The following is a 25,278-nucleotide window of genomic DNA, read 5'->3' as shown; positions in this document are numbered from 1 at the left end:
TTTTTTTTTGTTTGTTCCTTACCTAATAAGTGGGATGGAGCCACTGGTGGCGCAGTGGGTTAAACCCCTGAGCCAGCAGGACTGAAGACCGACAGGTTGCAGGTTCGAATCCGGGAAGAGGCGGATGAGCTCCCTCTACCAGCTCCAGCTCCTCATGCGGGGACATGAGAGAAGCCTCCCACAAGGATGATAAAAACATCAAATCATCTAGGCGTCCCCTGGGCAATGTCCTTGCAGACGGCCAATTCTCTCACACCAGGAGTCACTCCTGACACGACCAACCCCCCCCCCCCAAAATTCCAACTTTTTCTGGCCACCAGGGGAGCTGTCACTTCACCGTCCATCTGCGACATTGATGAAGTACTTCCTCATTCCTCGCATGCTTGCTGGAGATTTTTTATGGCCTCGTAAATTAATTAAATTAGCCTCCCCACATAAGTGGTACCTAATTTTCTTACGTGACAGATGCAACTGTCTTTCGGGTTGCAAAGGTCGACAACAAGCTACACAACTTGGCCGGAACCTCACTCTGAGCCGGGCTGGCTTCAAACTCATGACCTTTCAGTCAGTAGTGATCTTAATGCAGCTGACTCCCAGTGCTGGCACACAGGGGCACACAGGGGATGGGGTTCCTTGACCCTTCACCTACTGGGCAGAAACATGGCACAGGAATTGGTAGTGATTTGCGGTGGATCCCGAGACAAAGCTGTTGGTCTTCAAAGTGTTGTGCCTCCCAAGGCAGTCTGCACCAAAGAGCTTCCAGAATACACCATTTTTTCCTCAGAGGCCAATGGGATCTCAGGCTTGAGGATGGTGCCAGACACCTCCTTGTCAGAAACCAAGCCAGGATTGAGAAGCCCACTGCAACCAGGACAGAATATTTTGGGCAATTGGCAAATGGGTGTTAGAGGGGCAGATCTTAGCTCTGTGCAGTGATTAAGCAACTCTTGTTCCCTGGCAAAACCTGTCTGAACCTATGAAAGAATGTGCTGCTGAAGTTTGTCAGTATATTTGCACGTTTTTTTGCTTTTTCCTTGAACTCTATGGCAGCTGTGCCAGTGGGCGGGGCCAAATAATTTTCAAAGGTGGGGTGGCTCTGCCCATGCTTTTGTTACTTCCAACAAGCCCCACCCACCTACTCTTGCATCTGCATTGAGAGCCACCTGGAGGTGGGAAATGAGACTTCTCAAGCCAAGTGGAATTCAAGTTTTTAATTCTGAAAATCCATTTTTATAAATCATAACTTGCATAGAAGAGCTACATAATTCACCAGAGAGCAATACCTAGTCGTATATGAATTCATTAAGTCGTGCTATTAAGACATAAAAGGCAATTTGTCACAAATGAGAGAGGACTATCGTGTACAATTTGCATAAACCAGTAAGTGGGCCTGAGTTTGGGTTGGTTTCTGGTCAGCAAATGTTGACAGATATAAACAGATGTAAACATTTCCCTTATCAATGTCATAGTTCTTATCAATATCAGCAGTTTACCATTTTAGTTTTCATTAGCAGGTTTTAATTGCAGTCCCGCAAGCAGGAAGTAAATGGGTTGTTGCAAGTTTTCCAGGCTGTATGGCCATGTTCAAGAAGCATTCTCTCCTGACGTTTCACCTGCATCTATGGCAGGCATCCTCAGAGGTCACAACCTCTGCAGATGCCTGCCATAGATGTGGGTGAAACATCAGGAGAGAATGCTTCTGGAACATGGTCAAACAGCCCAGAAAACTCACAGCAACCCAGTGATTCTGGCCATGAAGGCCTTCGACAACACATTGAACCTGAGTTTATCACAAGAGTCAAAGGCAAAGGAGAAAGGAGATTATTTCCATGAGCAGTCCAATTATATTATCCCAAGCAAAACCTTAACCTCTCTTTAGTGGAAAGAGATGTCCTGCTATACCAGTGGTTCTCAACCTGGGGTCCCGAGGTGTTTTTTGCCTACAACTCCCAGAAATCCCAGTCAGTTTACCAGCTGTTAGGATTTCTGGGAGTTGAAGGCCAAAAACATCTGGGGACCCCAGGTTGAGAACCACTGCGCTATACATTCAGAGCTATCGCTGAAGTCAAGCAACTTCCAGAAGACCACCACCTGTTTGGAGTCTATTTCAGGCACTGGCAGATTTCAGCCCTCCAGATGTTTTGGACTTCAACTCCCAGAAATCCCAGCCAGCTTACCAGCTGTCTGGAATTATTGTGGGAGTTGAAGTCCAAAACATCTGGAGGGTTGAAGTTTGCTCATGCCTGGACTCTATTTGGATCCATTTTCACAAGGAAAGCCAGCCCCTATTCTTTAGCCGTCGCCAATCATTCAAAGTCTTGTTTTCATCTCCTCTCAAAAGATTGCAAAAGGGAGCACATTGCTGTCTGCTCCTTTGCAGCCATGTTCCTCCTTTTGGTGGTGTTGCATTCAGTGGGAAGAAGATGCTCCCTCATATCCAGAGTGTCTTAAGGAGAGAAGCCCCAGGTCCTTTATGCTTTGAGGGGAAGGGAAGGCTTAGAGACCCTTCGTCCAAAAGCACTCTTGGGCCTTCCTCGCAGGACCGCTATGTGATGTCCTGCAGGAAGTCGTGCATGGCAGTGGTGAGGCCCCAGCTGAGGCCCGAGCGCAATACCAGGAGGGGCGCCCCCCGGTAGAGGAGGGCCACCCTCCCACCTCGTGCCCCCCAGACGGCATCCAGTGTGCCCCGCATCCCCAAGGCTTCCCCGCTGCCCACTTGGGCCTGGACGTTGGCAATGAGGACGCCCAGCGGGTAGAGCAGGAGGCTGATGACCGTGCCAGTGATGCATCCAGAGAGGAGTGCGGGCAGTCGGGAAGGGAGGCCTTTTTCGTGGAGCTGGTCACGCAGTGGATCCTTAGCGGAGAAGTACAAAGCGCTGCCTAGGCCATTACGGAGCAGGATGAGGCCCAGGCCTCGATAGTAGCCCAGTGCCAACCTCTCCCGCAGGCCTTCATAGGAGCGGAACTCCTCCAGGATGCTCCTGGCGGTGGGGAAGCGGTGAGCCTTCTGCCCATCCTGCAGCACGTTCTGGACCCTCTCGAAGGGACCCAGGACTAGGCCCTCTGAAAAGCCTGAGAGTAGCCCTGCTGTGGCTTGCTGCCCCAAAGAGTGCCCCCCTGAGGGGCAACCAGGGAAGAGGAAGTGGAGGAAGGCCTCGTAGGAGCCAAATAGGAGGGTGCCTTGTAGGGTCTTGGCCAAAAGCGGTGGGAGGAGCCCGCGGCAGAATTGGCGCAAGCCCTCCTGGTGCAATTGGCGCCCAGCTTCACGGATTGAGGCGGCGTGCAACTGCTGGCGGAACATGGTCTTGTGCAGTGGGAAGGTGGCTAGCGTGGAGAAAAAGTTGGCAGCCGCACCCAGCCGGAAACTCCGCCCAGGGTCCCAGCCTCTTCTGCACTGCTGCTCTTCTGCCTCCTCTGCTGCCATTACCTCTGGGTTCCTGGAAGGGCCCTCCTGCTCAGAAGGCCTTTGCTTCTTTCTGGTCACAGGAGAAGAAATAGACGCTGAGGCTGTGGAGTATTATGGGGGGGGGGGGGGGGGGGAATCTTAGCATTGAAGTCCAAGAAAGAATTCACTATGTAACACAATTTCTAATTCTGGGTAAAAATTTCATTTCTGTGAGAAATATTAAACATTAACTAGGCATTTTTAACGGCGCTCCATGCAGTCATGCCGGCCACATGACCTTGGAGGTGTCTACGGACAACGCTGGCTCTTCGGCTTCGAAATGGAGATAAGCACCACACCCCAGAGTCAGACATGACTGGACTTAATGTCAGGGGACTACCTTTACCTTTACCTTAGGCATTTTTAGTTACAAAAAGGTGAGTCTACCACTGAAAGAGTTAAATGGATGCAGTGAATCAGAAAAGCTGCGGTTCAATATAAACAGGTGTGCCTGTTGCTTAGTAATGCCTCAGTCTGAGAGAAGCCTGTGTGAGGGAACACCTCAGTGGGAGAATAGTGTAAGTAGGCCACACAGTGTGAGGTAGCCTTGTTATGAGAGAGCCTCATGTGTGAAGAACCAGTGTGAAGGCTGAACTTTATTTGTGTCATGGAAACCTGGTTCTTCTACATAGTGCCTGTTGCTTTGTAATGCCTCAGTCTGAGAGAAGCCTGCGTGAGGGAATGCCTCAGTGGGAGAATAGGCCTTAGTGTAAGTAGGCCTCACAGTGTGAGGTAGGCCTCATTATGAGAGAGCCTCGTGTGTGAAGCTCCAGTGTGAAGGCTGAACTTTATTTGTGTCATGGAAACCCGATTCTTCTAAATAGTGCCTGTTGCTTTGTAATGCCTCAGTCTGAGAGAAGCCTGTGTGAGGGAATGCCTCAGTGGGAGAATAGGCCTCGTTATGAGAGAGCCTCATGTGTGAAGCTCCAGTGTGAAGGTTGAACTTTGTGTCATAGAAACCTGGTTCTTCTAAATAGTGCCTGTTGCTTTGTAATGCCTCAGTCTGAGAGAAGCCTGTGTGAGGGAACACCTCAGTGGGAGAATAGGCCTTAGTGTAAATAGGCCTCACACTGTGAGGTAGGCCTTGTTATGAGAGAGCCTCGTGTGTGAAGCTCCAGTGTGAAGGCTGAACTTTATTTGTGTCATGGAAACCTGGTTCTTCTAAATAGTGCCTGTTGCTTTGTAATGCCTCAGTCTGAGAGAAGCCTGTGTGAGGGAATGCCTCAGTGCGAGAAGAGGTCTCGTTATGAGAGAGCCTCGTGTGTGAAGCTCCAGTGTGAAGGTTGAACTTTGTGTCATGGAAACCTAGTTCTTCTAAATAGTGCCTGTTGCTTTGTAATGCCTCAGTCTGAGAGAAGCCTGTGTGAGGGAACATCTCAGTGGGAGAATAGGCCTTAGTGTGAGGTAGGCCTCGTGATGAGATGGCCTCGTGTGTGAAGTTCCGGTATGAAGGCTGAATACTATTTGTGTAATGGAAACCCAGTTCTTGTAAATAGTGCAACCATATTTTTTTCACTATAAAGAAAAGCCTCCTAAGGAAGAGATAACACTGGTCTGTGTGTTTTTGTTATCTGTCACTTTAGGCTACTGCTGAATCACACTATTGCTAATAAGTTGCTCTGCTGTACATTTATGAGGAGGGTCTTTTGTCAATAAGCCCACTCGCTCAACAATTTCCTAATTGGCTCTATCATAAAAATATGGAAAATGTTTATTAAACTGCAAAAGATGGTTTCTGTGGGACGGACATCCTGCAGCACATTTTGCTCTAGTTTTTTCAATGAATATCTGATAGAGCAGCATTTCTCAACCTGGGGACTGGGACCCCGGGGGGGGGGGGGGGTTCACAAGGGAAGTATCCTTGAAGGGAAGACCATCAGAAAACACAATTTTTTTTGTTGGTGCGGTTCGGAATGTTCTTTCATTGTTGGTGAACTATAAATCGCAGCAACTACAACTCCCAAATGTCAAGATCTATTTTCCCCAAACTTCACCAGTGTTCACATTTGGGCATACTGAGTATTTGTGCCATGTTTGGTCCAGATCCATCATTGTTTGTGTCCACAGTGCTCTCTGGATATAGGTGAACTACAACTCCCAAACTAAAAGTTCGATGCCCACCAAACCCTTCCAGTATTTTCTGTTGGTCATGAGAGTTCTGTGTGCTAAGTTTAGTTCATATGGGCATATTGAGTATTTGTGCCAAGTCTGGTCCAGATCCATCATTGTTTGTGTCCACAGTGCTCTCTGGATGTAGGTGAACTACAACTCCAAAACTCAAGGTCAATGCCCACCAAACCCTTGCAGTATTTTCTGTTGGTCGTGAGAGTTCTGTGTGCTAAGTTTAGTTCAATTCCATCCTTGGTGGAGTTCAGGATGCTCTTTCATTGTAGGTGAACTATAAATCCCAGCAACTAAAACTCCCAAATGACAAAATCAATCCCCCCTCAGCCCCACCAGTATTCCAATTTGGGTGTATTGGGTATTTGTGCCAAATTTTGTCCAGTTAATGAAAATATATCCTGCATATCAGATATTTACATTATGATTCATAACAGTAGCAAAAATACCGTCATGAAGGAGCAACAAAAATAATGGTATGGTTAGTAGTCACCACAACATGAGGAACTGTGTTAAGTTTATGCCAGCCACAAAAACAAAGTTTCTGGAGTAGAACACCTAAAGTAAGGACCACAAAATTAAACAGAAAATAACACTTTGAAAACAGGAAGGTTTTTTTTTTTCTTCAAATTTTGTTACATAGAGTTAATGTTTCCAAGCTCTGATGGGCTTGACTGTTTCAAGCAGGTGGGCTGTATGAGAAGCAGTTCACGTGGAGAGTGTTTACAGGAGGCGCTCTGCAAGAATCCAAGGAAAGGGTTTTGCAAAGGTTCTGTTTTAGTGCATGGCTTGAATTATGGAGGGGGAATTTTCTGCAGATCCCTGCCCCACTTCCCATTGGGTCTTAATTGCCTCCTCACACTAGAGCAGTGGTTCTCAGCCTTTCTAATGCTTCTACCCCCATAATACAGTTCCTCATGTTGTGGTGACCCCCAACCATAATATTATTTTTGTTGCTACTTCATAACTGTACTATTGCTACTGTTATGAATCATAATGTAAATATTTGATATGCAGGATGTATTTTCATTCACTGGACCAAATTCGGCACAAATACCCGATACGTCTATATTTGAATACTGGTGGGGTTGGGAGGGGGGGGATTGATTTTGTCATTTGGGAGTTGTAGTTCCTGGGATTTATAGTTCACCTACAATCAAAGAGTATTCTGAACTCCACCAACGATGGTATTAAACCAAAACTGGTGCACAGAACTCCAATGACCAACAGAAAATACTAGAAAGGTTTGGTGGGCATTGACCTTGAGTTTAGGAGTTGTAGCTCACCCATATCCAGAGAGCACTGTAGACTCAAACAATGATAAATCTGGTTCAATCTTGGCATGAATACTCAATATGCCCAAATGTGAATACTGGTGGAGTTTGGGGGGAAAGGATCAGTTGTATTTGCTGGGCCCAACCCCCAGGTTTATGAATGCTGCACTAGAGAAGGAATCCACTTTAAATTCATTTTCTGCCTCCTGCAGAATTCTGGGCTGTGTAGTTTAGTGAGGCTGTTAAAGGCTCCTCCCTAAACAACGAACCCCAGAATTCTGCAGGAGGAAGCAACCGGATTTAAAGTGAATTCTCTAGTGTGATGAAGTAGTTAATGACAGGCTGTAACTTACAAACTTGCATGAACCAATACAACCCCTGACTCTGCCCTGGGTCTAGGCTGGGTTTCTGAAGGAGGCCTTGCCACTGGCTTCCATTGATGGAAGGAGGGAGAGAAGAGCACCCTTTGTGGGAAGGGAAGGAAGTCTCCCTTTCAGTAGCCAGTGCCCCTGCCTTTCTCCTTGTGGAGAGAAAAAGCAGGGGCACAAGGGGAGTCCACTTCAGCAGTGGAGGATGTGTGGACCAGCCCGGCAATTGCCTCCCTATTCCTCCCTCCCTGCATCCTTGGGCCCAGTTACCTTCTGCTGCTGACTCTATGGGCTTCGTGGAGGAGCAGATGTGAAGCAGCCCACAGGAGAGCCACTCCCTGTGTGGGAAACAGCTCCCCCACTCAGCATCCGGAGGACCACTTCCTGCAGCTGCAGCACAGATGTACTGCCACCACAACCCTGCTCCACCTGCCAGCAGCAGCACTTCCGGAGGCACCCAAGGATGCTCACTCACCTTCTTCAAAGCACTATTACCTTCTGCTGAACTTGGGGAGGGCTGGTAGAAAAGGAATCCCATTTGGCAACTGCCAGCTACCTTCAGAGGAGCCGTGCTGGGGCAAGATGGAAATTGGTGCACCAGCCCAGCTCTTTCCTCCCACTGTGGCCAGCCAGCAGCATTGCCGGAGGGGGAGGATCTCTGCTTAGGGTTCTTAAATTGGCCCCAGAGGCTGAGACTTTTTCGTGTCAGGAGTGAATTGAAAAACTTCAAGTCGCTTCTGCAGATTGGCCATGTGCAAGGATGTTGCACAGGGGATGTCCGAATGTTTTGATGTTTTACCATCCTTGTGGGAGGCTTCTCTCATGTCGCCATATGCGGAGCTGGAGCTGACAGAGGGAGCTCATCCACACTCACCCCAGATTTGAACCTCCGACCTGTTGGTCATCAGTCCTACTGGCACAAGGGTTTAACCCATTGCGCCTCTGGGGGCTCCTGTTCTGGGACTAAAAACCAGAACAGAATGGACTGTTCTGGGACTGACTGGTTTTAAAGTGGTCCAAACTGGAAGTGCTTGCTTGGGGAAGTGGGGCGGATAAAATCCCCAGGTTTAAACAGGCCAAAATCGACAAATGCAGGTTTCAGCCAGGGCTCTGGCATCAGTGACTGGGTGCTTTTCCTTGCGCCTCATGCCACACTCACATCCTGGACAGACATGTTCAGGGCAGGTGACCCATGTAAAAGCAAGCCCTGCTAAGAGGGGCGGGCGGGCGGGGGGGGGGGGGGGGAGGCATTTCAGAGCCAACCCATCCTGCTTTTTGTATTGTGTCAGAAGTACAGTGGGTTAAATCGCTGAGCTGCTGAACTTGCTGGCAGAAAGGTCAGGAGTTTGAATCCAGGGAGCGCAGTTAGCCCCAGCTTCTGACAATCTAGCAGTTCGAAAACATGCTAATGTGAGTACATCAATAGGTAATACTTCAGTGGGAAGGTAATGACGTTCCATGCAGTCATAGAATCATAGAGTTGGAAGAGACCTCATGGGCCATCCAGTCCAACCCACTGCCAAGAAGCAGGAAAATTGCATTCAAAGCACCCCTGACAGATGGCCATCCAGATGGCCCTCATTTGGGCGTCCCCTGGGCAATGTTCTTGCAGATGGCCAGTTTTCTCACACCAGAAGCAGCTTTAAAGCTGCTTCTGGTGTGAGAAAATTGGCCATCTGCAAGGACATTGCCCAGGGGACGCCCAAATGAGGCTTCTCTCATGTCCCTGTATGGGAAGCTGGAGCTGACAGACAGGAGCTCACCTCGTCTTGTGGATTTGAACCACTAACCTTCAGGTCAGCAGTCCAGCTGGCACAAGGGTTTAACCCATTGTGCCACCACAGCCCCTGGAAAGTTTGGGAGACTAATGTAAGGACTCTTATTCCCAATCTTAAGGAGCCCGTGTTGGAACATGAGAAATTGTATTTTTGGGTTGTCAACTACATACATCAATTTCTTCTGGGGGAATGATGGTTGCCTCTGTCTCTAGCTGTTTTTGCATCCATTCCCTCCCATAAAGCAACCTTACAAAGGTGCAATGTCCCAAAAGCGGAGCCCAATGTGTAACTGCTGAAGGGAAGGAAGGGGACCACAGCCAGCCCTTGCCTTGTCCAGTGAGGAATCTTTTCTTCCTGACTGTATGGGTCTCTTTCAACTCTTGATCCTATGAAACAGCAGTCCGAAGAATGTTTGTTTTTTTTAAAGGAGAGGGGGGCAGTCCCAGAGTGCCGGCCCTTTCCATGCTTCCAATGCAGTCATCCCAGGCAACTGCTCTTCTCCAAGAATGCATCAATGTGTCTTTCTGCCACTCAACTTGTTAGAAAGGTCTTGTGTTGTACAAAAGGCAAAATCTCAATTTCATTCAATTCATAATGTTTATAAAGGTAGGTCCGGTGGCGCAGTGGGTTAAATTGCTGAGCTGCTGAACTTGCTGACAGAAAGGTCAGCAGTTTGAATCCAGGGAGCACTGTTAGCCCCAGCTTCTGACAACCCAGCAGTTCAAAAACATTCTAATGTAAGTAAATCAATAGGTAACACTTCAGCGGGAAGGTAATGGCATTCCATGCAGTCATAGAATCATACTGTTTGAAGAGACCTCATGCGCCATTTTCCTGCCAAGAAGCAGGAAAATTGCATTCAAAGAACCCCCAACAGATGGCCATCCAGCCTCTGTTTAAAAGCTTCCAAAGAAAGAGCCTCCACCACACTCCGGGGCAGAGAGTTGCACTGCTGAACGGCTCTCACAGTCAGGAAGTTCATTCTAATGTTCAGGTGGAATCTCCTTTCCTGTAGTTTGAAGTCATTGTTCCATTGCGTCCTAGTCTCCAGGGAAGCAGAAAACAAGCTTGCTTCCTCTTCCCTATGACTTTCTCTCATATATTTATACATGGCTATCATGTCTCCTCTCAGCCTTCTCTTCTTCAGGCTAAACATGCCCAACTCTTTAAGCCGCTCCTCATAGGGGTTGTTCTCAAGACCCTTGATCATTTTAGTCACCTTCCTATGGACACATTCCAGCTTGTCATGCCAGCCACATGACCTAGGAGGCGTTTATGGAAAACACCGGCTCTTTGGCTTAGAAATGGAGATGAGCACCACCCCCCAGAGTCAGACCCTTGATCCTTTTAGTCGCCCTCCTATGGACACATTCGTTTGTCATGCCGGCCACATGACCTAGGTGGTGTCTATGGACAACGCCAGCTCTTTGGTTTAGAAATGGAGATGAGCACCATCTCCCAGAGTCAGACACGACTAGACTTAATGTCAGGGGAATACCTGAGCGAGTGAGTGCGTGCCCTGGTGGCCAGAGCCACATGTTGACCATGTGTACCTTTACTATGATGACCATGTGTACCTTTACCTTTACTACCTTTACCCTTGTGACCCCCGCCTTCTCAGTACTTCCTTGCCCATTCTCAAAGGAAGGGTGATGGCACTCTGCACACCACTCAGTGTGCCTTTTGATAGTAAACCTCCTGCACCGCAATGCCTGCCAGAAATGCTGAATGCCAGAACAGGAACCAGAAGCCCTTGGTTTTTAAATAAAAGTTTAATCTCTCCTTCATTGAGGTCTCGAGTAACAGAAATACTGCTGAATCCTTCATTGCCTCTCAACCCCTGGGAGGCAGATGGAGAGGCCTGAAGGACCCAAAGCCATGAAGAAAACACACGCCACATAAGCCGGACAGACGAATGGGGAAAGGACAAAACATGAGCCTGTGTTCACAGAGGAGTGGGATGCTTCCTGGGGTGGTGGTTGGGGGTGGGGGTCACTCAAAGGCACCACAGCCCAAGTCTCAAGCAGGTCACATCTCCAATACCATATCCCTCCATCTTTCCAGTCGCGACAGGACTATTTCCCAAAACTCTCCCCCACACACCCTTAAACCATCGAGAAAGGAAAGAAGGTGGCATTGGGATGGGATTCTTGGCAGCTGGGACTAGAGACTCCTGCCATTCTCTGTCATGGGAGCGAAGAAGGGTGATCAAAGAGCACCAATAAATAAAGCCACACCAGGGGAAGCCGCTCCGGGCAGGAGGTGAGTCCCCACAAGGCACCTGAGGATGGCCCCACTCAGGCAGAGGGACAGGAGAGAAAGCTGGACGAGGGCTACAGAGAGCTAAACAGAAATACCTCAAAAGGTGAGGAAGGAGGAGTGGAGACTCCTCTGAAATGAACTGGACAGAGCAGCCAAAGAAGGGCCAAGGAGGCCGGCCGGATCTCCTCTTCTGACCAGTGATGGGAGAGACCCAGCCACACCACACAGGCATCAAACTACGCCACCCATCCACCCACCCACCCACTCTCACCCAAGGATGTGTGGCTCCCTTTGCAAGGCCAGATGTTCTCTGCTGACTTGAAAGGGCTCAACAGTTTCGGGAGGAGCCTAAAACTACCAGAGGAGGCTGCGGATGACTGGCCAGAAGATGGTCCTCCCCTATGACGATCTGGGAAGTGCAAAGGTGGAACAGAGGAGAGAGACAGTCAAACAAGCAAGAGCTTCTACTGAACCTTGAAACAAATTTTGTTTTGTTTGTTTTTTCGGGAAAAAAAGAAAGAAAAAGAAACCACACAAGCAGCCGCTGCATTTACTGTTATAACGGGACGTGGCTGAATAGATAGGAGACTGACTCCCCGTTGTGGGTCCTTCGGATGGCTTCCGCCAGGATCATAGAGATGTCAATCACCTGCAAAGAGCAAGGGAGGCATGAGGGTGAGAGGCCACAAAGTACCCAAGGAATGGGGGAGGCAGAGGAGACAAGGCAACCCTTTGGCAAGACATCCCCCCATAAATTCCCATTATCTTCATATTATTATTATTACTAACTAGCTAGTTAGTAGCCAGCTCCATTCAATCACTACTGACCATGAGTTCAAAACCAGTCCGGCTCGGAGTGAGCTCCCGACCATTAATAGTCTAGCTTGCTGTTGACCTATGCAGCCCGAAAGACAGTTGCATCTGTCAAGTAGGAAATTTAGGTACCGCTTTATGTAGGGAGGGTAATTTAACTAATTTACAACACTATAAGAATGAGGAAGTACTCCATTAAGGACTCGGTGTCAGAAGTGGACAATGAAGTGGCAGCTCCCCCTGCGGCCAGAATCGAGCATATCCTCATGAAGCTGGAAAGCTGGAATGTTAAATTGCCTCAGTCTATATATGTTGTGTGTCTAATGGCATCAAATGTTTGCCATGTATATGTGCATTGTAATCCGCCCTGAGTCCCCTGAAGGGTGAGAAGGGCGGAATATAAAATACTGTAAATAATAAATAATAGTAATTATGAGATACATAACAGGATTAACACACAGCAAACAAGATCACTATGCTGGCTTTCATATTGGATCACATGTTGGACACTTCCCAAGTGTCTAGGACTCTCTGATGTATCAGCAAATAATGCGTGCAAATCCGAGTAGGTAGCCTTTTCCAGCTGACAGGCTGGGATTTTGTCAGTGCCGATTGTTTTCTAGTGCAGGCCAAGGTCTTGAGGCACTGCACCCAATGTGTCAATCACCACTGGGACCACCTTGACTGGCTTGTGCCAGTCTTTGCAGTTTGATCTTTAAATCCTCATATCGTGTAAGCTTTATTATTATTATCAACACTATTGTAACAACACTTAAAATGTTCTGTACCTGGTTTGAAAGTGTTATTCCTGTTTAATTGTGTGGATCTTACTTTGAAAATAGTTGCTGCCACAAACTAGGTGAATTGGTTGAGCCTCTATGAGATATTCACTGGAACAAAGTGTAATATGATCTGACATGGTGCCACAAGAATATGAATGTATATTATTGTTGTTTTAAATTATTATTTTATGATCTTTCAACACTTATTATCAATGTATTTGGATTGTTGTTTACATGATTTTAATATGTTACAAGCTGCTTTGGGTCCTGTGAGGGAGAAAAGCGGGATATAAAAATAAAACAGCAATGTTTTTAGTGCAATAAGGACTTGAGAACAGACCAATGGAACGACTACGGATTTGATTTTGGATGGCGTGATTTTAGTACCTGTTTTAAAATTGCTTTGTTCAATGGGTGGAATGTAATATAAATGTTATTGTATTATCAATGTTTTAATTGTATGTTTATGTTCAAATGCCATTCTATGTTTTATGTTTAGTAAGGTTAGGTTTTTCATTTATAGTTATATGTTATTATATAGTTTACATGTTTTGGTTTTCATATGTATGTACAGCATTGAATTTTGCCATTATTATGTTGCAAACTGCTTTGAGTCCCCTCAGGGGGAGGGGAGAAAAGCAGTATATAAGTGCAGTAAATAATAAATAATAAAGATATTATTATTATTATTATTATTAATCAGGTTTTACAATGTATTGTAATGTAATATAGCTGAGTCATGCACTGCTAATGGGCTTCTATTGGAAATGCTGAGTCATGCATTTAGGCCTGGGTAACAATGGAAAAATTTGTTTTTAAAATCGATTCGTTTTTTGGGGGGGTTTTGCGTTTCGTTATTTAAAATAATTACAAAATTTTCCTTTTAAAAAGTTTGATATTTACGAAATTTCGTAAATGTGGAAAAAATTACAAAACATTAACGAATCGATTTCCGAAACAATAACGAATTGATTCGTTAATGGCGGACGCGACCGCGAAATACGCTAAAAAACCTCCAAAAACTTCTGAAGCTTCCCTCTCCCTCTGTTGTTGACTGTTGGTGTGATATTATAATTTTTTTTCACTAATTAAACAAAAAACTTGCCCCAAACATGCGGAAATAATAACAAAACGACCTCAGAACAATAACGAAACAAATACAATAACGAAATACGAAGCATTTGCAAAACGTGTTTAAAAATTCGTTTTTTTTTAAATTGCTCCAGAATGGTTCGTTATCGTTTTGTAATTGAAAAAAATAACGAATTATTAACGAATTACGAATTAATGAAACGAAACCGCCCAGCCCTACATGCATTAACTGTATATAGAACTTCATTTGGGGAATGTGTTCTGGCCTAGTCCAGGTGATTGTGAATTATGTAATCCTGGGTTTGAGTTAAGTCAATGAGTTGGGAACCAATCAGAGATTGCTATGTGTAATTGTATAGAATTGTATATAAGGAAGTCATGTACAGTGTATATCTCTCCTTGTGCTGTGATGTTGTTCGTCGAAGGCTATATGTAATTAAAGAACCTGTCTGCTAAGACAAGATATTACTGTATGCTGTGGTAAGTTTGTAATATCATCTAGATTGGGAAAAGACAATGGTAAAACTGACAATGGCCGGGCATGTGCTCAAGTGTCTGTAAAAGGTTCCAGAGTGACTGCAGTTTGTGGGAGCAGTTGACTGAAAATACTGTGCAGGAAGAAGCTACTGGAAAGCGCTGAAGTTGTGCAACTGATCTGCTGCTGAATTGTGAAGTTAATCTCAACATAATAATAATAATAATCATCATCATCATCATCATCATCATCATCATCATTATTATTGAAAACCGATCATCATCATCATCATTATTATTGAAAACCGAGAGCAAAATGTGCTGCAGGATGCCCTTTCCGCAGAAACCAAGTTTTTGCAGTTTAATAAAATTTCCCCATGTTTTTATGATATAATTGTCATTTCCTAATTGGTTCTAACAAAAAACGTGTTTCATAGTGTAGTAATAATTTGCTACTTTTTCTGTCACAAAAGACAACCATGCCATAAACTCATCCCCTTCTCACAAATATCATTTGGGGATGGCTCTACATTTTATGCTGCTAACTTTAATCTTTCAGATAGAAAGGAATCACTAATGCTGAAAACGATACTACAGAGAAGGGGGTCCTCAAACTAAGGCCCAAGGGCCGGATACAGCCCTCCAAGGTCATTTACCCGGCCCTCGCTTGGGGTCAACCTAAGTCTGAAACAACTTGAAAGCACACACAACAACAACAACAGCAATCTTATCAGCCAAAAGCAGGCCCATACTTCCTTTTGAAATACCAAAAAGTTTATATTTGTTTAAATTGTTCTTCATTTTAATTACTGTATTGTTTTTAAGTGTTTTTTGGACTACAAATAAGGTATGTGCAGTGTGCCTAGGAATTCATTCTTTTTTTTTCTTCAAATTATAATCTGGTCCTCCAAAAGTTTAAGGGACTGTCAATTGGCCCTCTGTTTAAAATGTTTGAGGACCCCTGCATATCATTTACAAGAACAATGCATACGGCCCACTGCTGCATTACAAATTAATTTCTCAAGCACCAGACTCAGCCTTTCCTGGGAGTTTGTCCTTCTGCTTTTCTAGGAAGCCCTACCTGGATTTTCGGGCAGTGCTTCATCTTGTCCTCTTGCGGGATAGTGTTGGTGACGACCACGGCCTCAAAGCAGGCGCTGTTGATGCGGGAGATTGCCGGTCCTGAGAAGATCCCATGCGTCAGGATGGCATACACTTTGGTGGCGCCTGCGGAGATGAGCCTGCGTGGCAGAGAGGCAGAGGGTGGGGCGCTCAGCTCCAGGGAGGGAAAGCCAAACCCTGTCCCAAAGGCAGGCGGGCGGGCAGAGAGGCCCCAGGCTCCCTGATCAGAGGGAAAGGGACGCACCTGTCTGCTGCGTGGCAGATGGTGCCACAGGTATCCGCCATGTCATCCACCAGTATGGCCACCCGGTCCTTCACGTCCCCCACCAACACCATGCGGTCCACCTCGTTCGCCTTCTTCCTCTCCTTGTGGATGAGGGCAAAGTCTACATTCAGCCGGTCAGCGATGGAGGTCACTCTGAGGAGGGAGAGAGCCACACTCAACAGCCGCCAGCAGATCAAGCCAGAATGCTGCTGGCACATGACAATGGCACTTGTTCGGCCTCTATAGCAGTGTTTCTCAACCTGGAGATCAGGGCCCCTGGGGGGTCACGACAGGGTGTCAGAGGGGTCACCAAAGACCATCATAAAATAGTATTTTCTGTTGGTCATGGGGGTTCTCTGTGGGAAGTTTGGCCCAATTCTATCATTGGTGGAGCTCAGAATGCTCTCTGATTGTAGGTGAACTATAAATCCCAGCAACTCCAACTCCCAATTGCCAAAGTCTATTTCCCCCAAACTCCACTAGTGTTCACATTTGGGCATATTGAGTATTCGTGCCAAGTTCGGTCCAGATCTGTCATTGTTTGAGTCCACAGTGCTCTCTGGATGTAGGTGAACTACAACTCCAAGACTCAAGGTCAATGCCCACCAAACCCAGTATTTTCTGTTGGTCAGGCGAGTTCTGTGTGCCAAGATTGGTTCAATTCCATTGTTGGTGGAGTTCAGAATGCTCTTTGGTTGGGGGTGAACTATAAATCCCAGCAACTACAAATCTCAAATGACAAAATCAATCCTCCCAACTCCACCAGTATTCTAATTTGGGCTTATCGGGGTTTTGTGCCAAATTTGGTCCAGCGAATGAAAATACATCCTGCATATCAGATATTTACATTACAATTCATAACAGTAGCAAAAATACAGTTATGAAGTAGTAACAAAAATAATGTTATGGTTGGGGGTCACCACAACATGAAGAACTGCATTAAGGGGTCGCGGTGTTAGGAAGGTTGAGAAACACTGCTCTATAGGGAAGCGTCTCAAAAGCCAAAGCGGAATGTCGGCAGCTGCAGGGGAAAGGCGCCTCTGTGGCCCTCCATGATCCCTGCCCAGCTGTGATAATGCAGGATGGGAGAAGGAGCCCGTTCACATCTCTGGGGCCGAGGATTTTCCTCACCCGCACTAATAATAATAATAATAATAATAATAATAATAATAATAAACAACTTTATTAATAACCCATCACCATCTCCCCAAAGGGCAACTAACATGAGGAGCGGCTAACATGAGGCCAAGCCCAAAATAATACAACATAACTAGACACAGTATAGCAAAGAAATACAACATAACATCTATATAAATAAAAATGTAATGTTCGTTTGTGGGATTGACAGAACTCAAAAACCACTGGACAAATTGACACCAAATTTGGACACAAGACATCTAACAACCCAATGTATGTCCTTCACTCAAAAAAAATTGATTTTGTCATTTGGGAGTTGTAGTTGCTGGGATCTATAGTTCACCTACAATCACAGAGCATTCTGAACCCCACCAATGATAGAATTGGGCCAAACCTCCCACACAAAACCCCCATGTGGGCCACAGCAACGTGTGGCAAGGGACGGCTAGTAATATATAAAACAACACATAAAATAAAATAAACAATATAAAATGGCATAGTAAAATCAACACAAAGGGCTGGCCAGATGTGTGAGATAAAACGTTAAAAGGTTAAAACCCTGGGTGAAATAGGAATGAAAAGTGCATTTATGAGAGAGGAGTCCAAGAAGGAGGGGCAGTGGAGTTTGGCCTTGATGTGGGACAGGGGGAGGTGCTTTATCATAATGATAACTGGGGGTGGGAACAAGCAAATGAGTTGAGTGGTCACTCTCCGAAGGCACATCGGAAAAGCCAAGTTTACAGATCTTTCTTGAAAGCAGCTAGGTTAGGGGCTTGCCTGATCTCCCCAGGTAGTGAGTTCCAAAAACGGGGGGCCACAGCGGAGAAGGCCCTCTTCCTCGTCCCCACAAGTCGAACATGTGATAGAGGAAGGGGCGAGAGGAGGGCCTCTCCAGAGGAACAAAGAAATTGTGCAGGTTTATGGTTGGAGATGCGGTCACAAACGTAGGTGGCACCCGGCCACTGCAAACCAAGACTTCGCCCAGATCTGCAGAAAGTGCAGCTCCTCATCTTGGCTCGCCAGGGAGGGACTCAATGCCAAGAGAGCTAGTTGCAAAGGACGTCAGCCAAAAACCAAACCATTCAAGGAGGACTACTGTAGCATGAGGAGAGGCAGGGGCATGACAGTCAAGGGCACCTGAGGAAAAGGCAGAGGGAGCCCCAGCCCCTTTTGGTGGCCTCACCGTTTGGCTCCTCCGGCATCTGGTGAGACGATGGTGCAGTTCTTCCACTCAACGATGTTCTCCTTGATCCACTTCAGGACTGCAGGCTCCGCATACAGGTTGTCCACAGGGATGTCGAAGAAGCCCTTCGGGGAGAGAAGGAAGGGAGGGAGGGGATGGTGTCTCCACAGAAACTGGGCAGGCTTCTCAGTAGTATGTCAACGATACCATTCGCCAAGTGGCCTCAGAGACCCAGCTCCCTCAATAAGCCCTGCCTTCTCTGGAGAGGCCCAGGGCTACTTGCCAAACCAACCTGGATCTGAGAGGCATGCAGGTCCATGGTAATGATGTGGTCAGCCCCAGCCACCGAGAGCATGTTGGCCACCAGCTTGGCGGAGATTGGGGCCCGGCTCTGTGGGTGGAAACAGTGGGTCAAAGCCAAGGAGGCCCCTTCCCCTCCTCACAGACCCATCCCTACAGGGTCCCTCCTTCTGGGCTCCTCCCACCCCACAGAAGGGTCCTACGAGAGGCAGGCCTCCCAGTGCCCGCGGGGCATCCCAACCTTGTCCTTCTTGTCCTGCCGGGCGTAAGGGAAACAGGGGATGACGGCCGTGACCCGGCTTGCGGAGGCGATCTTGCAGGCATTGATCATGATCAACAGCTCCATCAGATTGTCATTGATCTCCCCGCAGCCGCTCTGCACAATGTAGACATCCTCCCCACGGACGCTCTCCCCGATCTCCACACTGCGTAGGGGGCCACAGAATCATAGCATCATAGAAGAGTCAGAAGAGACCCCAGGGGTCATCCAGTCCAACCCCATTCTTTCTACCTTCATGCAAGAAAAGCACCTTCAAATACAGGAAAAGCACGCCAACAGATGGCCATCCAGTCTCATTAATAATAATGACATAGCTGGAAGATACTCCATTTGATTTATGGCTGGTTGTTTACTAGGGTTTTAATGTTTTACTTATAACCTTTTGTTATGTTTATTGTTATTTTATTTTGATTTGATGTGGTTTAAGTTAAATTTTGGATTGATTAGGTTATTGCTGTATATTTATGTTGTTCTGTTTGCATTGTAAGGCATCCCGAGTCCCTCTAGGGCAGTGGTTCTCAATCTGTGGGTCCCCAGATATTTTGGCCTTCAACTCCTAGAAATCCTAACAGCTGGTAAACTGGCTGGGATTTCTGGGAGTTGTAGGCCAACACCCCTTGGGGACCTACAGGTTGAAAACCGCTGCTCCACGGAGATGGGGCAGAATATCAATAAAGATAACATCATAATCATTATTTATTCAGTCCAACATGGAGCCCCCAGTGGTGCAATGGGTTAAACCCTTGCGCTGGCAGGACTGAAGACTGACAGGTTGCAGGTTCGAATCTGGGGAGAGCGTGGATGAGCTCCCTCTGTCAGCTCCAGCTCCCCATGCTGGGACATGAGAGATGCCTCCCACAAGGATGGTAAAACATCAAACATCCGAGCATCCCCTGGGCAACATCCTTGCAGGCAGCCAATTCTGATGTGGGGCTGCCTGGAAGCTTCAATTAGTCCAACAGTCAGCAGCCAGGTTGCTGACCGTAGCGAGGTACAGGGAGCAGACAATTCCTCTGTTACAGCACCTCCACTGGTTGCTGATCTGCTTCTGAACACAATTCAAAGTGCTGGTTTTAACCTTTAAAGCTCTAAAAGGTTCTGGCCTAGACTACATGTCCAAACATATCTCCTACTACGAATCATCATGAAGTTTAAGATCATCTGGAGAGGCCCTGCTCTTGATCCCACTGCCGCCGCAATTGTGATTCCCTCCCTAAAGACATCAGACTGGCCACCTCCCTCCTGTCCTTTAGAAGGAAACTCAAGACTTGGCTGTGGGACCTTGCATTTGACCATTGAACAGCAACTTGTACGAACATAAGCAATTTTGAAGTGACAATGAATTGTTCTAGACCTGGATTTTAATTGACATGTTTTAAAAACTGTTTATTTAATGTTTTGTTTTAATGAATTTGTTGATTGTACTTATTATTATGATGGCACCGAATGGTGTTTGCTGTGAGTCTGCCCAGAGTCCCTAGTGCCAGAAAAGCACACTCAAAGCCCTGCCAACAGATGGCCACTCAGTCTCAATAATAACAACAACTTAGCTGGAAGAGACTCCAGTGGCCATCCAGTCCACCCCCTTCTTTCTGCCTTCATACAGGAAAAGCACACTCAAAGCCCTGCCAACAGATGGCCACTCAGTCTCAATAATAACAACAACTTAGCTGGAAGAGACTCCAGTGGCCATCCAGTCCACCCCCTTCTTTCTGCCTTCATACAGGAAAAGCACATTCAAAGCCCCCCAAACAGATGGCCATGCAGTATCAATAATAATAATAATAATAATAATAATGACATAGCTGTAGAGGAACCAAGGGACCATGCAATCCAACCCCCTTCTTTCTGCCCTCATGCAAGAAAAGCACACTCAAAGCCCTGCCTACAGATGGCCACTCAGTCTCAATAACAAGAACAACAACATGCAGTTCTTGTGGTTTTTTTCGGGCTATATGGCCATGTTCTAAAGGCATTTCTCCTGACGTTTCGCCTGCATCTATGGCAAGCATCCTCAGAGGTGAGGTCAACATGGCTGGAAGAGACTCCAGGGGCCATCTAGTCTAACCCCATTCTTTCTGCCTTCATACAGGAAAAGCACATTCAAAGACCCCCAAACAGATGTCCATCCAGTATCAATAATAATAATAATAATAATAATAATAATGACATAACTGGAGAAGACCCAAGGGACCATTCAGCCCAACTCCCTTTCTGCCTTCATACAGGAAAAGCACATTCAAAGCCCCCCAAACAGATGGCCATGCAGTATCAATAATAATAATAATGACATAGCTGTAGAAGACCCAAGGGACCATGCAATCCAACCCCCTTCTTTCTGCCTTCATACAGGAAAAGCACATTCAAAGCCCCCCAAACAGATGGCCATGCAGTATCAATAATAATAATAATGACATAGCTGTAGAAGACCCAAGAGACCATGTAATCCAACCCCCTTCTTTCTACCTTCATGCAAGAAAAGCACACTCAAAGCCTCCACCCCCAACAAATGGCCATCCAGTCTCTACAACAGTAATAACATAACTGGAAGAGACTCCAGGGGCCCTTCCTATGGAGGTTAGATCAGCCCCCTCGCTAATGGTGTTTCGAAGAAGATTAAAAACTTGGATGATTGAACAGGCATTCGGATAAACAGTGCAATGAATGTGATGATTACAGGAATGGAAATATGGACGACGAATTGGATCACGACTCTAGTTATGAGATGCATTGTGTTTGTTTATTGTTGTGTCAATATTGTATACTATGCTCTTATGGTTTTAAATTGTATATCGTTGGTTGATTTTTATCCCTGTTGTAAACCGCGTTGAGTCGCCTGTTGGGCTGAGAAACAAGTAAACAAGTAAAGTAAAGTAAATAAATAAATAAAATAAATCCAGCCCAACTCCTTTTCTGCCCTCATGCAGGAAAAGCACACTCAAAGCCACCCCAACAGATGCCCATCCAGCCTCTGTTTCAAAGCTTCCACTACTCTCCAAGGCAGAGAGTTCCACTGTTGAACAGCCAGGAAGGGGCTTGGGAGGGCGGGACTTCCGGGGGAAGCCAGGCCTGAGCCCCTTCCCCCCTGACTCACCATGTCTCCTGGTTGGAGAACTTCTTGGTGACGACCTTCCCGAGCTCGAGGCCGAGGCGGTCGGCGATCTTCTGCGAGAGGTCCTGGTGGGAGCTGCCGCTGAAGATCTTGATGTTGGGCATCCTGCCGGCCAAGGAGGGGTGGGGAGGGGGCGGCGCCGAGCTGGGCGAGGAGGAGGAGGAGGAGGGAGAGGCCGCCGCCTCCTCGGCCTCCCTGCGCCGCTCCCGGCCTTCGGGGCCCGCCGCCTCGGCCTCGCCTGCCCGCGGGGGATCCAGCCGCCGCCGGCCTTCCGCCCTCTTGGCGGCTCTGGCGGGAAGAACGCGGGGAACGAGAGCGGAGGGCGGGAGGCCGGGGAGAGCGCTCCTACCGCGACGACAACAACGACGACGCCATCTTGGCGCTTCCCTTTTTATCGCCTCGGCCACGCCCACCTGCCGCGCGCGAGGAGCAACCCAGCGCGCAGGCGCATGCCGGCAAGCGTTTCCGATTGGTTCCTCCGAGGAGCAGAGCGGGCCCCGGCAGCCAATGGGAGCGGGCTCCTCGTGAAGGCTTTATCGCGGTAATACAGGAGGCGAGATCTGGAGGAGGGAGGGGAGGGGTTGGCGGCGGAGGGTGCGATGTGCGCCTGCGCGAAGTGGATCAAGACTCTTGAAAGTGGCATTAGTGCACCTTGGCATGACTTCATGCTGCGAGGTCCTGGGAGTTGTAGTTTGGTGAAGTACATTGGGTTTCATCCCTGGACTGCACAAGTCTTTTGTTTTATCAAGTTTCTAGTCCTGAATGAGTACTAGAGGCAGGGTCAAGCTCAGAGATTCCTTTTGGACAATATTGTGTCCAGTTCTGGGCACCACAATTCAAGAGAGATATTGACAAGCTGGAATGTGTCCAGAGGAGAGCGACTAAAATGATCACAGGTCTGGAGAACAAGCCCTATGAGGAGCGGATTAAGGAGCTGAAGAAGAGAAGGCTAAGAGGAGATATGATAGCCATGTATAAATATGTGGGAGGAAGCCACAGGGAGGAGGGAGCAAGCTTGTTTTCTGCTTCCTTGGAGACTAGGACACGGAACACTGGCTTCAAACTATAAGAGAGGAGATTCCATCTGAACACGAGGAAGAACTTCCTGACTTTGAGAGCTGTTCAGCAGTGGAACTCTCTGCCCCGGAGTGTGGTGGAGGCTCCTTCTTTGGAGACTTTTAAACAGAGGCTGGATGGCCATCTGTCGGGGGTGTTTTGAATGCAATTTTCCTGCTTCTTGGCAGAATGGGGTTGGACTGGATGGCCCATGAGGTCTCTTCCAACTCTGTGATTCTATGATTATAAGCGTAATGTTGTCAACTTTGATCTTTACGGATGGTATTTTCCACTTTGCATTAGTGCACCTTGGCATGACTTCATGCTGCGAGGTCCTGGGAGTTGTAGTTTGGTGAAGTACGTTGGGTTTCATCCCTGGACTGCACAAGTCTTTTGTTTCATTAAGTTTCTAGTCCTCAATAAGTACTAGAGGCAGGGTCAAGCTCAGAGATTCCTCTGGACAATATTGTGTCCAATTCTGGTCACCACAATTCAAGAGAGATCATAGAATCATAGAATCAAAGAGTTGGAAGAGACCTCATAGGCCATCCAGTCCAACCCCCTGCCAAGAAACAGGAATATTGCATTCAAATCACCCCTGACAGATGGCCATCCAGCCTCTGTTTAAAAGCTTCCACAGAAGAGCCTCCACCACACTCTGGGGCAGAGAGTTCCACTGCTGAACGGCTCTCACAGTCAGGAAGTTCTTCATTGGGAAGAATCACCCTCTGGGTTCGTCCATTTAACCAATTACAGATCCACCTAACCATAGTTTTGCCTAGCCCACATTGGACTAGTTTGTTTGCCAGAAGGTCACGGGGGACCTTGTCGAAGGCCTTACTGAAATCCATAATATTCCTCATTCCAGACAAGAATCAATGAGGGCCAGCTAACACCTCCCAACAAAGGATTCCCCCAGGCAGCAATGAGTCAGGTCTTGAAACTGCACACTCCGGGGCAGAGAGTTCCACTGCTGAACGGCTCTCACAGTCAGGAAGTTCTTCCTCATGTTCAGATGGAATCTCGTTTCTTGTAGTTTGAAGCCATTGTTCCGCGTCCTAGTCTCCAGGGAAGCAGAAAACAAGCTTGCTCCCTCCTCCCTGTGGCTTCCTCTCACACATTTATACATGGCTATCATATCTCCTCTCAGCCTTCTCTTCTTCAGGCTAAACATGCTCAGCTCCTTAAGCCGCTCCTCATAGGGCTTGTTCTCCAGACCTTTTATCATTTTAGTCGCTCTCCTCTGGACACATTCCAGCTTGTCAATATCTCTCTTGAATTGTGGTGCCCAGAATTGGACACAATATTCCAGATGTGGTCTAACCAAAACAGAATAGAGGGATAGCATTACTTCCCTAGATCTAGACACTATGCTCCTATTGAGATATTGACAAGCTGGAATGTGCCCAGAGGAGGGCGACTAAAATGATCAAGGGTCTGGAGAACAAGCCCTATGAGGTGCGGCTTAAGGAGCCGAACATGTGCAGATAAAGAAAGGACTTTGAGAATGGCCAGGAAATGACTAATGGAATGGAATTTGGAACTCTGAAAGACGAACGCTGAGCATGTGAATAGTTTTTATATGATGTGATGTATATTGATTGTTATGATTGTTTTAACTGTGATAATTGTTTTAACTATGGTTTTTGTACACTATGTATAATTTTTGTATAGGCATCGAATTATGCCTTTTGTAAGCCGCGGGGTAAAAGTACCTGAAATAAATAAATAAATAAATAAATGTTTAGCCTGAAGAAGAGAAGGCTGAGAGGAGATATGATAGCCATGTATAAATATGTGAGAGGAAGCCACAGGGAGGAAGGAGCAAGCTAGTTTACTGCTGCCCTGGAGACTAGGACTTGAAACAATGGCTTCAAACTACAAGAGAGGAGATTCCATCTGAACGTGAGGAAGAACTTCCTGACTGTGAGAGCTGTTCAGCAGTGGAACACTCTGCCCCGGAGTGTGGTGGAGGCTCCTTCTTTGGAAGCTTTTAAACAGAGGCTGGCTGGCCATCTGTCAGGGGTGATTTGAATGCAATATTCCTGCTTCTTGGTGGGGGTTGGACTAGATGGCCCATGAAGTCTCTTCCAACTCTTTGATTGTATGATTCCCCACATCCTAAAAGTTAAAAGGCCATTCCAGCCACAATATAGTACTATATAAGCTAATATCAGCACTTTTAATCTGTACCCATCACACTTGGCCCGGCTTAGTTTTTATTGTGTTGCGGTGTACTGTTTTTACTGCTTACTGTTATTACTTAATGTTTTGATTTGCTTTTGGTTTATGTGTATTTGTTATATTGTTGTTTTATTGAGGCCTTGGCCTTTGTAAGCCGCATCGGGTCCTTCGGGAGATGCTAGCGGGGTACAAATAAAGTTAATAATAATAATAATAATAATAATAATAAT

General features: G+C 46.8%; 2 protein-coding genes across 2 annotated transcripts; both read right to left on the bottom strand.

Moving 5' to 3' along the window:
• Positions 1 to 1,240: 1,240 nt before the first annotated feature.
• Positions 1,241 to 7,899, bottom strand: SLC25A53 (solute carrier family 25 member 53). Its single transcript, XM_060756534.2, has 2 exons — positions 7,479 to 7,899; positions 1,241 to 3,476 (listed from the first exon to the last, which is right to left on the bottom strand). The coding sequence occupies exon 2, from the start codon at positions 3,422 to 3,424 to the stop codon at positions 2,546 to 2,548; it is 879 nt and encodes a 292-aa protein (XP_060612517.2). The 5' UTR covers positions 3,425 to 3,476; positions 7,479 to 7,899; the 3' UTR covers positions 1,241 to 2,545.
• Positions 7,900 to 10,739: 2,840 nt separating this feature from the next.
• PRPS1 (phosphoribosyl pyrophosphate synthetase 1) lies at positions 10,740 to 22,218 on the bottom strand. Its single transcript, XM_060756165.2, has 7 exons — positions 21,791 to 22,218; positions 18,658 to 18,841; positions 18,409 to 18,507; positions 18,117 to 18,241; positions 15,776 to 15,949; positions 15,491 to 15,650; positions 10,740 to 11,897 (listed from the first exon to the last, which is right to left on the bottom strand). The coding sequence occupies exons 1-7, from the start codon at positions 21,910 to 21,912 to the stop codon at positions 11,805 to 11,807; spliced, it is 957 nt and encodes a 318-aa protein (XP_060612148.1). The 5' UTR covers positions 21,913 to 22,218; the 3' UTR covers positions 10,740 to 11,804.
• Between the last annotated feature and the right edge of the window lie 3,060 nt (positions 22,219 to 25,278).

Source organism: Anolis sagrei, chromosome 10 (genome assembly GCF_037176765.1).
Source record: "Anolis sagrei isolate rAnoSag1 chromosome 10, rAnoSag1.mat, whole genome shotgun sequence".
NCBI classification, from domain to species: Eukaryota; Metazoa; Chordata; class Lepidosauria; order Squamata; family Dactyloidae; genus Anolis; species Anolis sagrei.
The sequence above is the reverse complement of the archived record's forward strand: the minus strand, read 5'-3'. Positions and strand labels throughout refer to the sequence as shown.